This window comes from Coffea arabica, chromosome 2e (assembly GCF_036785885.1).
Source record: "Coffea arabica cultivar ET-39 chromosome 2e, Coffea Arabica ET-39 HiFi, whole genome shotgun sequence".
Taxonomy (NCBI): Eukaryota; Viridiplantae; Streptophyta; class Magnoliopsida; order Gentianales; family Rubiaceae; genus Coffea; species Coffea arabica.
The window spans coordinates 18,513,203-18,530,100 of NC_092313.1; the positions used below are offsets into that span (position 1 = coordinate 18,513,203).

A 16,898-nucleotide genomic window follows, 5' to 3' on the forward strand; every position below is an offset into this window, starting at 1 on the left:
TTGGTGGGATAATTCCAAAATGCAGTTATAAATTTAAACAATAGCCCAAGAATAACATCCCTAAAACTCTGCATGAACTTTAAGCCATATAACTGAAACTCTTGATTCTCTATCCCAAAAAACCAACCCAAAAACCTATTGCTTAATTTGGTGCAGTTTTATGCTTCAATTTTTCATGTGGAAAGTACTAATTTGTTTGAGTTCTTCCCTTCTTGGGGAAGTGGCTTTATGATTAGGAGGTGAACGGGAGGAGGGCAGATTTCCATATTCAGAGCAATAATTTTGTATGGAGAATACATGACTACTTGATTGAAACAACAAAAGCAGAAACATGAGATAAATTGCAAGAGAAATAAACTAACCTTGGGCAAATAAGGAACGCAGCCAAGACCCATTGACTACTTGCAGAGAAAATGTAGAACACCATTAGTTTTCATCATGAGATAATATAACGTCGTCAAGAAAAAAAAAGTTCCCCAAGGTAATACAAACCTTGAATATAAACATAAGAGATCCAACCACTTTTTGGTGGTAGCTAGACAAAGAAGGATCCCTCAGAATCCGCATAAGAGAATTTATAGCAACCTGCAAAGGTAAAAAGTTTGTTAGGGCACAAAAAAAACCATAAAAGATTGATCTCTGTTTGAAGTCTTACAGTCGAATAATAATCATCTGAGGTTGCAAAAGATGGCCAAAGATCCATTGGCAATTCATCCATTGAACGAATGTGTTGACCAGGATCATTGGCTGCACGACTAACTTCACCATGTGAGCCTGGCAAGCTTTGCTGATTGCGCTTATGTGCATGGGGATCTAAAGCCCCCATTATTCCAAGAACCTGGCACGCATCCAGCATAATTGTAGCATAAAACTCAAGTATGAAAGTCACAGGAGGTCAAACAAGTTGGCGTACAGGTACCTTTAAAACCTCTTTTCTGGTAGACCATGCAAGCTCACCATTAAGCAACTTCAAGAGCAAACCGAGCAACTGTGGGTACTCATTATATGGAGCTATGACATAGCTGCAAGATATTCCAAAATTATGTAATACATAATTATAGACATGTGAAATCTATACAAGCTCTCAAACAAAACCATGTAGAAGTTCATACCAACGAAATCTCATGTTTATAAATTGTTCCCAACCAAGACACAGATGAGTAGCATGCTTGAGCAGGGAAGAATGAAAAAATGAACAAGACATACCCTGTACTTTGTACCACCTGACCAAGAGTCACAACAGCCACTTCACGTTTTGTGGCTGCAGCTCCATCCAGTAAAGTTTCAACAATTAATGGCATGAGTTCTGGAATGTACTGCCTCATTGCAAAACCACCCTGGATCAAGAAAACAAAGAGATCATAATGTGATTAGTAGTTACACTACAAGAACCAGAAACATGATCAACCATCATCCAGTCCCAGCACAAAAACATTAAGTATACGTTTAAATTTATTTTTCCAGAACCTAAGGCATAATGACTAATGTCGCAGATCTCACCACAAATTCAGCCTATATGAAATAAAATCAATTGCAATTTAAAGTGTGACTAGACAAACCACATCAGTAATCCCATGCCCATGATTGTCAGAAGACTAACTATTCAAGTTGCATAACAAATGCAGAAAACCACAAATCGCGTGAAGAGGAAGAAAAATATAATATGGGAAAAGGTGAAACACATATCATCAGAAATCCTGTAGGTCGAACTTGTCTACTTGAAATCATGCGAGGAAAGAAAGTAAATTTCTACTCTTACTAAGCCTAATAGAAAGAATTATCTTTTAGCGGGGGTTGTGTAAAACACAAGGATAACAATCAAAGAGCAAAAGCAGGCAAACAAAACAAACAAAACTGTCCCCACACAAATAAATAAATAAAGATAGAAAAGTGAAAACTCACCACTCTTGCAAGATCCCCAACAGTCACCAGAACTCCACTTATAATCCCATTATTAGCATTGACCCCAGTTCCCTCACAAAGTTTAGCAACGAGGGCCTGGAATATGTAAAAGCTACATGAGCAGAGAGATGATAAAACACATATTGAAGCTAATTTAGGCAAGCACTGAACCTTGTGTACTGGAGCAATATATGGGAGTATCAGTCGCTCACAATTACGAATTAAGCAACCCAATAATTTTGCACTCTCTTCTCTACATTTACTATCTGCACTGCTGACAGAAATAGAGAACTTAGCACAAATATCACTAAAGAACTTGAGAAAATCTTGATAAGATGAAACTCTTAACTGTTACTTGAGCATTATGACACTCACCAAAACAGAATACTACAAGCATATGTTTCATTTATCAAGTCACATACGTAAACTGAGCTATCCAGTTAATTGGTTTGTAAAGCAATACTCTTTCTCAAGGATCTGAACCAATGGGACAAGTTGCTTTGGCAAGCAATTCACTAAAGAAACAAATAGCGGATGCACAGCAGAAACCAAAACCTCTAAAGACTACCTCTGTTCAAGATAAGTCAACAATTGAATAAGATGGCGGCGAAGAGCAGGAAGGACATATGCTGGATTCTTCTCAGACAATCTCCCAGCTAAAGAAATTGCCAACTCCCTGACATCAAAGTCCTAAGGAGAAAGTACAAATTAATAAAAAAAGCAGCAAATTGCACATTAAAGTTATGTGCTAATTGCATGAACACATACTATTGAGCGAAAAAAAAATGCAGGTATTAAAGCCAAGGGCAAGAATAATGAAAATAGTATCTGTCAATCTACAGATTAAGATCCATTGTCTACTCATCTTGACTTCCAGCATACCCAGTTAAAGAGAAGAGGAACTAATGCATATGTACATAAAAGCTTCTTAGACCCTGAAAAAAGTATTAAAACCCTTTAAAACCCTAATTTCAGTCTAGCTGCACAGCTTCTTTAACCACCAACCGCTACAAGAAGAAAAAAAATAACAGAACAGAGAAAAGAACAAAATACTAAACAAGACAAGAAAAAGCTATTTAGAAGAGATAAATAGCAGAAGGTAGAAGGATATTATAATCCATAACTATTTTATGGCCAAAAAACTGAAATAACAAGTCAAAGTCCTAATGGAGCAAAATTGATGTATATTAAGCAATTTCCTTAGCACTTTTGGGTAAGCATGCATGTTTATACCTCATCATTTAAAGCAGAAAATATAGCAGTCAAACTATCAGCTTGTGCTAAGAATTCATCAAAGCCTCTATTTCCATGTAGAGAGACAAAAATGGAATGTCGAACAGAAACGTCAGCATCTGCAACAGCAGCAATAAGAAGCCTTTGCACAATCTGCAGAAAGACAATGCAGTCCATCAGGCACATCGTTAACAATTACTCGAGAGGCAAGAACATGAGGAGCGCTATATTCCAGAAAGGAGTCATGCAGACAGCAGATTCAGAGCACTTAACTTTTTCAGAATTTACAGGTTATAACAGGACCTCTCTTACTGACCTTCCCACAGAGAGAGAGGGAGAGCGGGGGGGAGAGAGAGAGAGAGAGAGAGAGAGAGCAAGCACTGATGTGTTACTCCCAGGTCCAGTTCAATCATAAATAAACCAGCAACATACACAAGGAATTGCCTGAAGACACATGGATCAGAGAAGTTGCCTAGTCCTTGATAACTTTCTTTAGGGTCTCTCCATGTAATTATTTTGATTTACATACATCAAGTAAGAAAGACATGCATTAGTATTACCCACTACATACAAAATAAATAGGTTAATAACACTTTGCCCCCCTGAATGTTTGGGGTGGTAACACTTTAACCCCCGAGTTTCAAAAATATGCATTTTGCCCCCCAAGTGAATACCGTTTGTACTCTTAAATTTGACCAACCCATGTGAATATTTTTCTTGTCAAATTATCCTCAGCCTTCCTAATTTCTTAACGATCAACTTTTAGACCATTGCCTTTTCCTGCTATATATTCATCATAATTTGCAAAAGAGAGGAACCAACCTCTTTATCTTTCTGGACCAACAACAACAAATGAATCACTGCAATTGCTCCTCAAATACCTCAGTTTCATCAAGGTAAAAATCAAGTCCAGATGCAAGGTGCAACTGTTGGATAAAAGCACCATTATGCACCACATTGGTCCTTCGAAGATCCAGGAAGTTAGTTCATAGGATGCTCTAATTATAAGGTAACCTCAACCTTGTGAAAAAATATATGAAGTTGGCCTGATTTTTGTAACAAGTATATGCTAATGATTCTATGCATAGAATGAAAAAGCTTGTGGATTTTTTGAATGGTAGAATCTGAGGTATGCGAAAAAGGATAGCAGATTGGGAAGTCATTGCTAACAAAACCAGCTGATCAAAAAGAGAAGGTGTTGTAACCTGGAAAGGAAGTATGCAGATTTGCAAAGAGAGAAAAATGTAAAGGAGAAATATATGAAAAATTATGAAGAACTTCAGAGGACATGCAGAGCACTAAAGGCGGATGCAGCAAGATATAGAGAGGCTTTGAAAGAACGCGAAAAGAGTTAAGCTTTGCTAAAAAGGATCCTACTTGCCACGTTGTCATGCCCTGTTCTGTATGTTCTAAAAATGCAGACCGACCAAAGCCAAAAGGAAATCTGTACTTGCCATAAGATATGCTAAGTTCTACACCAATATGAATTTCATTAAAAAGCATGCTCTTCAGAACAAAAGACATACTAGAGAGTAAAACACAGCAGCAAAATACCCCCAAGAAAGATATGTTTTCCCTGCTAAAGTATACCTCAGGCTACACAATTAACTCCAAGGACACCTATGAGGTGCTAAAATAGTAATGATCATACAGCAGGGAAATGCAACAGCCTAAACTTGACCGTTAAGAAACTAGGAAGGTTGAGGGTAATTTGCGAAGAAAGATATTCACATTGGTTGGTCAAAGTTAAAAGTATAAACAGTATTCACTTGGGGGGTAAAATGCATACTTTTGAAGCTCGGGGGGGTAAAGTGTTACCACCACAAACATTCAGGAGCGCAAAGAGTTACTATCCCAAATAAATCTGGAGAAGCATGAACTAGCCATCTCAGCGAGAAAGCAATAGTCTCACCAGTACAAACAGATAGAATTATAGCTCAAAAATATTCATCACGTGTATCTCAAACTCTTGATCAAATACAGCCATCTGATAGAGTTCACCAGAATTTTCAGAAAACAATTACCCGAAAATTTAGAATAGGAGTTACCGAAACCTAGTGCAATTACAGATCAAACCTATATAAGAACTACTTAGACTAGAAATAGAGCCAGGTAAAAGAGGTTTGCATGTGCATGACATGGGTGAGACCATAGCATGTATCTGCAAGCTCACACGGAATAGCTCAAAAAAAATCCTTTTAAACTAAAGAGTGTTCTTTGAACTTCCACTTAATTTTTTTTAGAGTAGGAAATTAATCAGAGAGATAAGAACAGCCGAAAAAGTTTATTAACTTACAGTAAAAACTTAGCACTTGAAAAAGCATACCTCCTCAACAAGACGCCGTCGCCTGCCGCCAGCACGACTAGTCCTGCTAGAGCTAAACTGCATCGGCGTGCCAGTGAAGGAATTTGCAACTAGCCTGCAGCAACAGAATGCAGCATCTTTCCTTGTGCCTCCATCGTCATCTTCGAGATATACCACAACAGACTCCCGAGCAAACTCAAGAAGATCATGGCCCTAAGCAATAGCAGCTGACTCTGAAATGACAAAGTAAAAGGAAGAGCAAAAAAGAATCCAAAGGCAGTAAATTGGGCATACCTTGAAGTTAAACCGAGCAAGGGTTTGCAAAGCAAGTTGAACAAGAGCAGATCCACTAAGTTCAGACACTTGTTGAGTGGTAGTTGTGATATTTCCTCGACTCATGGCAACAGATGCTCTCGCCTGAGTATGATGGGATCTTGTAAGAACTACTGAAATGCATTCGAGCAAACGACCTTGGATTGTAGGCAGCAAAGAAGGGATGCTGAAACATCAACCAGTACAACAAGATTGGTAAAAATGATCACAGAAACATAAGAATGTATTCTTTTACTGATTATTTGTTAGAGAACCTGATCGATATTTGATCAAGGGCTTCTATTAACGTAACAGAAAGACCAGCAGAAAACATGGCATCCAAGAGACTACGAACATGGGATTCCATCTTAGGCCCCATTGCTTTTGCTAAATTGCCAACACAAACCAAAGCCTCAGGTGATGGTCGACCTCTGCGAGGAGCAATCTACCAAAAACAAATGCCACCTCTGAGGCAATTTGTGCTTGATAAATGTGCACAGATACCACAAATTCCAAACCATAAAAATAAATTTGCCCAAACAAAAGAAAGTTGGATAAACTATGAGATTCTACAGGAAGCACAACACAGTAAGTCAAATAAGTTAGTGGAACATGAGTGATAAATTATATAGCATACTGCATCGCGTAAATGTGATGTTATTGTCGGCAGATAGTCAATGAGTTCTCCATCCAAAGCACCAGCCATCTCCCCGAGAGCAATAAACCCACTGGCACGTTCTGCAGGTATTTTAAGTACATGAAGTATGTGATTCATGCATATCTGCAAGGAAAAGTCATCTCATAAGGATAGAAGAGGAATAAATAGCATAAAAGATGACATAATCTTTTAACGAACATCCTCCAATACATGAACTGAAGATGCATGAATTCCTAGGGTAAGCAGAAATGAAATCCTACAAACCGTTAGATAATTTGTCACAAAACGATCACGCAGGAAATGAGCTATTCGAGGAAGAAGAGACGTGATGCTCAGGCGAACAAGTCGATCTCGATGCTCCAAGTATCTTAGAACAATTTCAGCAACTTCTCTGTACCTTGACATCATAAACTCACCTGTATTCCTGTCCAGTTGGATGTACCAATTTAATTTCCCAACTGAATATGTACAAATGATGGGGAGACATATGACAAATAGGTATTCAGACCAAATAACAAACAAATCTTTTGAGTAAATTCGACTTAGATGTGCTGGTTGAGCAATTTACAGCTCCAAGAGCAATGAAATTTGGAACTCATGGCTCAGCAGAAGGGTTGAAAAGCATAAAGAGTTCTAGTGTCATATATCGCAAATATGTTCAACATAACTTACCCAAAAACCAAAAAAAAAAAAAAAAACAGAGTATCAAGATTACATTTCAAGATACTTCGAGCAGACACTTAGCTCCAATCAGATCAGAACCATGACAAAAGTAAAATAAGAGAAATAAATCCCATTAATATGAACTTGGAAAACCTAAAAAATTGTTAACAGTAACTCAACACCCTAACCATGATTATTCTGCAAGTGCGATCATTATCCCCAGCTTCTTTACTTGCATACAGGAAGGCCAATCAAAATTGAATTCAAACACAAATTTTCCATAAACTAGTAGCAGTTAGTACATGTAACTCTGCTGCAAATATCTTCTAGTGACCGATTTCATTTCTAATTTAATGATTTATTTTAGAAAAATCCCAGAAACAACTAGTATAAATGGAAAAGGCACCAGAATTGCATATAGAATATTTGGTTTCAAAGTAGCAAGGGTGACATCATAATAGTGCAGAGACATTCTCAATAACATCCCTTAACGAGGCACAGTCATCAATTCTCGAACCCAGAAACAAAAGACCACCAAAAATGCAGTAAACTTCACAAACTTTTCTTGTTCTTTTTTTTTTTTTTTGGTTTTTTGGGGGGGGGGGGGGAGAAGGGAACCAGTGGTCTGTGGATGTACTCTAAGCTGCTTTTTCAAATCCAACCAAGCAAAGGTGACACAAGCTGCATCAGTGGAGAAGAGTGCAACTAAATAGCTTATGCAGTTGAATGTTGAAGAACAGATTCATTTTCAATGCCAAGACCTTAAAGGGTGATAAAGATTGTAACTAATTGCTTTGTACAGTTTGATATGAAACCAAAATAAGAGACTGCATATGATAACAAATTTTGTTGTTCAAAATTAATTGTGATTATTTAAAAAATTAATTGTAAATTAAATAAGCCAAACATGAAGAATTCTTTCTTCTTATTCACAGACTCTCGACCCGCTTGGCTTCCACTAAAGAATGGCAATGGTAATGATTGTCAAAGACCCTCTCAATGATAATGGATTTACAAGATTCCTATATGTGAAAACTTACTTTCGTAATTAAATCAGAACAGAAAGGACTATCTTTTTATTCTTTTTCCTTTTTTTCAACTTTTTTTTTATTCTCTTTATCTTCCTCTTCTCTTCATTTTTCACGGTCTCAGAAAACACACCCTAATGGATCCCTCACCTCCACCACACAGCAGCTGCAGCACCTCCCCCTGCTACCAGTGGCTCCAAAACATTCTCAAAAACATCCAATAGCTCTAATCCACATTGAAACCCACAGCAAAGCCACACCAAGTGATTGAAAATTTGCTCAGACAGAACTATATTAGAGCCAAACATTGCAAAAAAATAACAAAGTGGACTTTATTTAATTATTGAAAAAATTAAACCAAATTTCTTGACTCCAACTTTTGTCCATGTTATTTTGCTCAGAGGTAAGCTACAGTCTAAGCCTTCCAATTCTGCCTAAACACCATCAACAACCCACTACTCCAGGAATTTACCTTGAACGGTTCTAGAAAATGATGGTAAGGCCATTGGGACAATCTGGGAGAGGAAAGCAAAAACAAAAGTCTGGTAGGTGTCTTTTTCCAAGTTCAATTTTGGTTTATTTTTGACTTTCTTCTAGAAGAGGGTAAGGAGAGGTGATACTATCCTAGGTTTGTGGGCTTGGAAAACTCAAGAATGCGTAATAAATAAACCTGTAGAGGTGTACCAAACACATCTCTACAGGTATAACTACTTGCTATTAATCAAACAGATTGTTAGAACATTTCTCTCTCTTGTCAACTGATGAGCAGGCTCTTTATGTAGTTGAAGCGAAGCTTCAACCAATGAATATGGTAGACGCAAACGTTTATAGATTTAGAAACTCAACCAACCTCAAGAGCTCCCCAACTGCAAGAAGAGAACCATGTATACTATGAATAGGAGCATTTTTACCCAGTCCTTCTTGCGTAGCCTCAAACATACGATAATACCTGCAAATAAGAACATTAAGAACCAATTCCCCGTGATAATTAATAATGAACAAACAACAGTAGAAAAGTATAAAAAAAAAGCAAAAGAAATGCAAAACACTTGTTATTATTATTAACGTTTCCAAAATTGGACAGGAAACTCTAGTTTCGAGTACCTAATGAAATGTTGCAGTGAAGATCCAGGAATAAGAAAGTAATTGCCTACACGTTCCAAGAAGCAGATAGAAAATTTCTTTTGCTTTTGGGATGGGGAGAGAAGAACAGTAATAGAGATTTTTTTAATTTTGGGATATATTACTCCCTTGATGAGTTTAATTTTCCAGATGATGTAATAATTGACATGCATTTGAATCAGACCATTAGCTACCTGTTCAAAAAAATTCTGTCAAAACTCGTAGAAATACATTCTCTCAAGCTCAAAAAATATCACTGCTTAGAAAAGTCTTGAAAAATAAAAGAAGTTTTGGTCATCTTAATACAGTATAGTGCAGATTTTTGAGCTCCTATATCCAACAATCACACATTTGCTCGGTGCTTCATCTAATAAAGGACTTGTCAGAAGAATGTAAATTTGCACAATTCATAAAACACTCTCATTTAAGCTGAGAGATTGAAACCCAATGTCAAATACAAAGACAATCAAATCTTAAGAAAAAAACCAAAAGACAGAGTTTAGTGATTAAACATTGAATTAGGGTCGCAGCAACTTCACATTGTGGAAACTCTTACATTCATGTCTCTGTCTACTGTGGTAGACTTACCACTGGACACGCCATCGTGTCTCACGCTTTTCAATCACACGGAGACAAGCACGTAATGCCTCTACAGCTCGTTCCCGAACATCAACGGAAGGATCACGCAAAGCAACCCAAATAGCATCAACAAACTCGGGCACATGAACATTAAATACGGTGGAAGCATTTTCAGCCATCTCCTGCATTGAAGAAAATTAAGTTTCAGACAACCCCAGACAAGTAATACTGCAATTAATTTAACCAAAAAAGAGTTCTTCAATCACAAATTTTTCACCTCTAAACTGGTTAAATGCTTACTAGGAACAATTTGTCTAACCACATGAATACATGAATGTTGAGCAAAGAAACAAGAGTCATTAAATTCTCAAAAGGAAGCTACAGGCATGACAGGCTCCTTGATATTGGATAGGTGCAGGATCATGATACATGCAGTGGAAATCAAGAAAGCCCACCAACTTGCAAAATAAAACACTTCTCAAAAAGGAAACAGGCTACAGAATTCTTTTTTTTTTTTGAAGCTTTATCATTCCAAAAAAATGTGTTCAAAAATTATAAACTTCAAAGTTAGATCAACATTCAAGTAAAGAAAAAATGCAAAACTTACTTTTAGTATCAAGACAGCAGCAAAACGACGATAATCGATTCTATCTCCACGAAGCCATTCCAGTGCACTTTTTATCTGGGGAGAGACAGAAGTCAGATGATGTCTTTTCTTTATCCTTATAGATCCAATAATTTGTGTAAGGAGAGAACAGCAATATACAGCAAACCTGACGTTCCACTTCATCTGCAGTCATTGCACCACCAGCTCTAGCTAGATGACCCAGAACTACACTAGCAAGGACCAGAATATCACGTTCACGCTTTGACTCAAATACAATACGCATGTAATTAGAAAACTTCGAAACTTTGGAAGCATTCTCCCCAATTGAAACATCTATCAACTCATCAATAGCCCTTAATGCTCCCAAATTCTCGGCAACTTCATTACTTTCTAAAAGACTAGTAATGCGGTCATAAAGATGATCCATAAAACGTGAAAATGCTTCTCCACTTAGATCGCGAGCTTCTTCCTCTACAACTTTCCGTAATGCTACTGCAGCTCCATCCTACTCATAGAAATACAGGAAATAAGTCTTCCACACAAAAAAAATAAAAAATAATAAAAATAATAATAATAAACAAAAGTCAGAAGTTTTTCGTAGGCCAAAGAACTAATTGCAGCAGAAGAATTCAGGTAAAGCAACTAAAATTTGCACAATAATTCAGTTCTTAATAGAGAACAAAATGTTGATCAAGGTTACCTTGTGCAGGAATACCGCTAGAGATAAGCTGTATAAGAGCGAGGGCAATAGACTAGAAGAATCTATGGTCCAAGATAAACAAATCCAAAAGATTGGAAGATTAATTGTCTCTCTCAGTCTACAGATCTGTGTTTTCTAGGCATATTTTTAATGGAAGAAAAGCAAACGGCTTCACCAGTTAGGGACAAGAAAATGTAATACACAAATCAACTGTCAACCATTATAATGCTATTGGTGCAGGTCTTGGAGTTTGTTACACATGGGGAAAAAAAAAGGAATTTTGTCAAGGTCAACAATAAAAGTACATCAATAGGATGAGAACTTCATGACATGACAGAAAAAGAACATGTGCCAACAAATTAATAGCCTTTTCACCATTAGCATGTCCATCAACAGATGATCCCTTAAAAAAAAAACCAAATCCTTAAAGCTCTAAAACAAGCACAAAGCAATTACAGTGTTTGCCTATTAATCCAACAAAAAATGAAGGCAGAGAAGAAGAATTTGTCCCAACGGAAGCCCATCGCCATAAACGGATCTTCACGATTCTCCCAGTCCTCTCTAGAAACAATTTCCATTAAGAATTCATAAATGAAGCTATTTATCATAAAGGGAAAAATACCCAAAATCCCCATATGGTAAGGCATGCTGATCCCTAAACTCCTCATGTTAGGAACTTACCATTTCGGTGTGCTTGCTTTGGTTGAAGGGTAAAATGGACAAAAATCATCCAAATAAAAAAAAAATTTTGCAGAAGAAATACTCTGTATTCTTTAATCTTTCTGCTTTAATGTATTCTTTAATTTATTTTGCTTGCCTTCCTACTTTATTTAGCCCAAGTCGGCTTCTCCCTTCTCTACTAGCAAACATAAAATTTTGGAGGTGCATATGATTAAAGATTTAAATTCAAAATCCCTGATAACCAAGTGAAAATTTCCTAGACAGCCAAAACCATTCCAGGTTTGTCTGCCAATTTCGTCCAACCCTGCATGCACCACCAAAATCATCCCAAATCAACATCTAAACTTAGGAATTCAATTAGGGCATTAATTTAACACCAAATTAAGTGGAAAAGTCCAAATTGAGTTTGGAATTTTAATATTTGGTGCAGTTGTAGGAACAATAAACTGACCCGAAGCCGAAATTGCTCGTACAACCAATTCTTGCGTTTGAAGAGATGCTGGAACAACATTTTCACTTGGCTAACTCCAATTAGACAATGAATGCACCTCTAGCCATGTGACCTCTTTAATGGTAAATTTTCGCTGAATTTTCAAAACTCTATAATACTTCCCCTCTGAATTTCTGTAGGTTGTAAAGTGTGTTTCTTGGTTACAAGAACATATCAATTATGATATTTGGGAAAGTGGAGACTTTAGTTGAGGGCTGTGTTCTGAAAGAAGCTTAGAAAGAAACAGCAAAGAACTTAGGGGCCTTTTGAGCATAAAGAAATGAGAAAAATAATTTCTCTGCAGACCTAATCGTGGGGCTCGTGCTTGCAAAAGTACGTTACTTTCGATGTATCCTAAGCACTCTGGGGTGAAACGTGAATTTCCAACCATTGGTTTCAAAAAGAAAAAGGAAAAAGGGATGGCATGCATTATTCTGAAGTAATTGTGGTTAATATCCTCTATTATACACAGCTGAAGGACAAAATGCTTCACCAATTCCTCTTTAGAGAATTCAACTGTCTTGACAAACTGACAAAACAAGCTACTATCCTTGTAATGATTCCACTAGAATTAATATGCTATACAACAATCAAATCTTAAATTATGGAAATAACAGGAAAGGACATCCATCAGCCCGAAAGCTTAAATGGAAAGACTAAAATATGAAGATCATAAAACCAATCAAAACTCTAATTCACTTTCTCATCTTCACCTGAATTTTGTGACAATATAGACTTTGACAAATAGGCATGTAACGTATCTCAGAATGCTTCAGACAGAAAAGGAAATAACTCAAAAAGACTTCCATAAATTGGCTTCCATATTTGAAAAGAAGGTGCAAATTTTAGTGGACAGGTAGTAACAGAATTATGAATTCAATCCCTAAGACTTCTATCTCATGTGAAGAGATCCATTGCTCTAGCTTTTCATCTAATTCACACGTTTAAAAGCTGACAAAACTCCTATGAATACGTATGCATATACTTGTAAACAGACAAATAATATGGTAAGTTTGCAAATAAGTAGTTAAATACATATCTGATAGAATATGCAGACATACATACAGAAGCATAGACGTAAACTTTATAGATTTTATGGTGTAGCAAGTGCCATAATCAATCACCATCAACCTAAGGTGCATAACACCTTCACAAAATCAGACTTTAGCATCAAAATGAATCAAAAGACTAAAGTTATTTCCCCGCTACTTCCACCTTGAGAATCACAAAACCTTCACCACCAGAAACCTGCAATATCCAAGTATCTTAAGGTCCTTTCCACTCTCATAAACCTACACCATCTTTATGTGCCAACAACACACTTGGAGTCCAGCACCACCTACAACACTCTGCATGCATTTCTGCCATTCATGTCACCAGCAATAAAAGTTGGCCACTTGAAAGTTCCCCCTCTCCAAATCCTCCTCCTCCTCCAAGACCACCATGCAGTCACTACCACCATTTCTTAGGACTACAGTTATTAAGAGAATCAACAAGTGTCATTTGAGAAGAAATTACAAGGAACACCCACAAAAAGTTGTTTGAGCATTTAGTAACAACTGCAAAAATTGTATGAGAATATTAATCACCTTTTGCTTTGCAATCAACCAACTCGCAAGCATCAAGAGATTTCTGTCTAGGATTTTTGGTGGAAAAGGTTTTGCTCAAATATGCCAACAAAAAAATTGCTATCCAACCTTTGAGAAATATTGGAAAGAGTGGAATGGTAGGATTTCCAAAGATCAGTGTATGTTAATAAGCATATCCAGGATGCAGTTTTCTTGCTTTATTTTGTGGACCACATCTCATTTGTTTTTGGACATCTCAGCAGCAAGCTTCAAAGACCAACAGCAAAAATAGTTTATATGTAACTCTCGATGCATTTTCTTCAGGCTTCTTCATCCCAAAAAACCAAATCTTTTCTTCAGCAATAAATTTTAATTATTTACAATGGGACAAAAAGAAAAGAGTATAGTTGGAATTGCCCGTTAACTTAGTTTCAGCAGTATCCATGAGGCACAGAGATATTACTGCCCGTGGTGACAATATGGATTTCCCCCGAGGGGAATGGCTCTAAGGGGAACTACGTGACAGTTGCAAACAAGGCCTGCAATAGCGTTGGACATCTTCATATGACCAAATATATGTATTTCAATAGCATCTTTCAAATCCGATCTCAATCAGAGACTTCATATTATAAGTATTCATAAGATATTTTATTAAAGTAATTACCTAAAGCTTTGATGAAAACCACTTCTGTGCTAATCCACAGAAGTTATACTAGACAATGCTATCATATGGAGAAAACCTAACATCGGATTAAGAGTTTTGGATTTACTAGGAAAGAATCTAGTAGTGAAGAGAGAGAATTTTCAAGGAGCACATTCAGAACTGTATCAACATTAACTAGCTGGTCTCTTACAAGCTCGTGAACGGCCAGATTGATTGGCATTTATATCAAACTATTTGGATGAAACTCCTTAACTCAAACTGTTATAACAATCTGAGGCTTCATTGAACAGTAAGCACTATTATGCTAATCTAAAGTTAGTAATCGCATATAAATGCTCATTTAGTTCGTCAGCATCGCCTTTAAGTAATTATACATGCATGCATGCATGCATGCATCCATTCACTAAAAGCATGCACAAAAATTGGTCCTTTAAAGAAAATTCTAAGAGAATGTCTCGTGGTTCAAAACTGGAGCAATTATTACACCCCAAGAAAAAAGGGGGAAGCTCTCGCATAACCTGATCTAAACCAAAGTAGGTAGGTCTCGTAATGAAAGTGAATTATTACTTGCAATCAAAACACACCGGAAGACGAACTTTTCCATGAAAGAAAACCTAAGAGACCTCTATAGGAACCTCCAAAATATCCCTTTCTCCACTTAACTCATACAACAAATCCACAAGCTTCTAATTGGTATGGAAGATGAACTCATTGCTTGCAAAACGTAAATCACTTAGTTTTGCATGAATTCCCACCCTTTCAAGTGAATGCCCCAAAAATAAATAAATAAATAGAACACAAACACAAAACAAAAACTCCCCGGCGTTTCAGCATCGGCAACAAAAGAAATCACCTGTATGCAAATTGAACAACTATTATATTGATTTAGCAATCCTCTTGAACTTGCAAAAGAAACAGAAATGCACTCAAGTAAAACCAAAACAAAAAAAAAGTACTGAAAAACACCGAATTCTTCTCGTCACAACAGGACGTATCAACTGAAAAAATGAAGAACAACGAAAACAAAAAACCAAAACAAAAAAAAATGAGGAAGAAGGAGTAATGAAGGAGAAAGGGACAGACCTTTGGGTGTCCTCGAGTGCAGAGGTCAGCGAGTACTCTGTTGAGAGTATCGAGATTGCCGGCGCCGGTGGAAGAAGCCGGACCAGTGAAGCGAATTGATTGCGTGGCGGTCGCCATACTTGCTCACACATAAATAAAAAGCAGTCCCCTAAAACCCTAACCTGATTTCAACTACATTAGGAAAATGCTCAACTATAAATACCACACGAATTTTATGTGCACAAAAATATATAAATTTGCTCGTCACGTTCGATGAAATGAGTGGCTGAGCTTCTTGTTTCGGTGATGAAGATGTAACAGGTTACAGGTTAAGAGGCTCGAAACACCCAAAGCCCTCTCTCTCCCTTGTTCTCTCTCTCTCTACCTTGTTATAGAATAGAGTAGTAGCAGTACTTAATATCTTTTTTCGTGCTTTAAAGCATCTAATGTAATGTATCCTAATTTTACATTTCCCGCACACACACTCACGCAGCTTAGCTTGGTCGGATTGGTGATCTGGCTTTTAACTTTTAACGACCTGCCACTAAAATTTTACCCTTTCTCTGACCCGTTTGCGTGAAAATTCAGCTGGGTGAATTCGTGGCAAATTTACATTCGCTCAAGTGGACAATGGCCGCGCCAATGACTATATGGTCTCTCCCACCAAAATTACTACACTCTCCCTATTATGGGATGGGCTGTGATAATAATTGGTCGGGTTGTTATTCGGACTCTTACCTTATCGGTAAAACTACTCCCTCCGTCCTAATTATTTAGAATGTATTTGGATTGCAATTTTATAAAGAAAAATTATTACTTTTTTCATGGATACATTTTTCAATCACTATTTTATCTGACATATATTAAATCGCTATAGTATACAATCCAAACAAAGCCTTTGTTATATTTGGGGAATCCAATTTTTAAGAATAGTAGTTTAATTGTGATGTTTGTGCTTCTCTTTCCAATTTTACTCCCACAAATTCAAATTTTGAATTTGAATGATAATATGCATATGATTAAAAAGAAATGTTATATTGGAAACATATATTAAAATGTGCTTTAACTTTTCCAATATGACAAATATTTTGGCACATTCCAAAACCGTAGAACATGTAGATTCCCCCTACTAGACTTAATGTTTTAAATTTATCATTTAAAATTTTAAATACAAAACGTTTTATTTATCGTTTGGATTGCTATTTTCAAGTTTTTGTTAAATAATATATTATAGCAATTTAGTATATGTGATAAAACTAAAAAGATGATCGAAAAATGTGTTCGCGAAAAACATAAATTTTTTTAGAAAAAATGTATCTAAACA

The 16,898-nt window shown here is 36.7% G+C and overlaps 1 protein-coding gene across 1 annotated transcript in view; it reads right to left on the reverse strand.

The window, feature by feature from the left end:
• LOC113731556 (serine/threonine-protein kinase TOR) overlaps positions 1 to 15,981 on the reverse strand; it is a 32,690-nt gene extending 16,709 nt beyond the window's left edge. The window contains exons 1-19 of the mRNA XM_072079556.1: positions 15,596 to 15,981; positions 10,576 to 10,914; positions 10,410 to 10,484; positions 9,812 to 9,984; positions 8,952 to 9,050; positions 6,675 to 6,834; positions 6,390 to 6,533; positions 6,028 to 6,197; positions 5,735 to 5,939; positions 5,462 to 5,653; positions 3,136 to 3,288; positions 2,471 to 2,592; positions 2,074 to 2,173; positions 1,903 to 1,998; positions 1,207 to 1,337; positions 920 to 1,022; positions 656 to 838; positions 493 to 585; positions 363 to 398 (exon numbers count right to left, since the gene is read on the reverse strand). Coding sequence (XP_071935657.1) covers positions 363 to 398; positions 493 to 585; positions 656 to 838; positions 920 to 1,022; positions 1,207 to 1,337; positions 1,903 to 1,998; positions 2,074 to 2,173; positions 2,471 to 2,592; positions 3,136 to 3,288; positions 5,462 to 5,653; positions 5,735 to 5,939; positions 6,028 to 6,197; positions 6,390 to 6,533; positions 6,675 to 6,834; positions 8,952 to 9,050; positions 9,812 to 9,984; positions 10,410 to 10,484; positions 10,576 to 10,914; positions 15,596 to 15,712 — 2,691 coding nt within the window. The 5' untranslated portion in view covers positions 15,713 to 15,981. The remainder of the gene's footprint in view (positions 1 to 362; positions 399 to 492; positions 586 to 655; positions 839 to 919; positions 1,023 to 1,206; positions 1,338 to 1,902; positions 1,999 to 2,073; positions 2,174 to 2,470; positions 2,593 to 3,135; positions 3,289 to 5,461; positions 5,654 to 5,734; positions 5,940 to 6,027; positions 6,198 to 6,389; positions 6,534 to 6,674; positions 6,835 to 8,951; positions 9,051 to 9,811; positions 9,985 to 10,409; positions 10,485 to 10,575; positions 10,915 to 15,595) is intronic.
• Between the last annotated feature and the right edge of the window lie 917 nt (positions 15,982 to 16,898).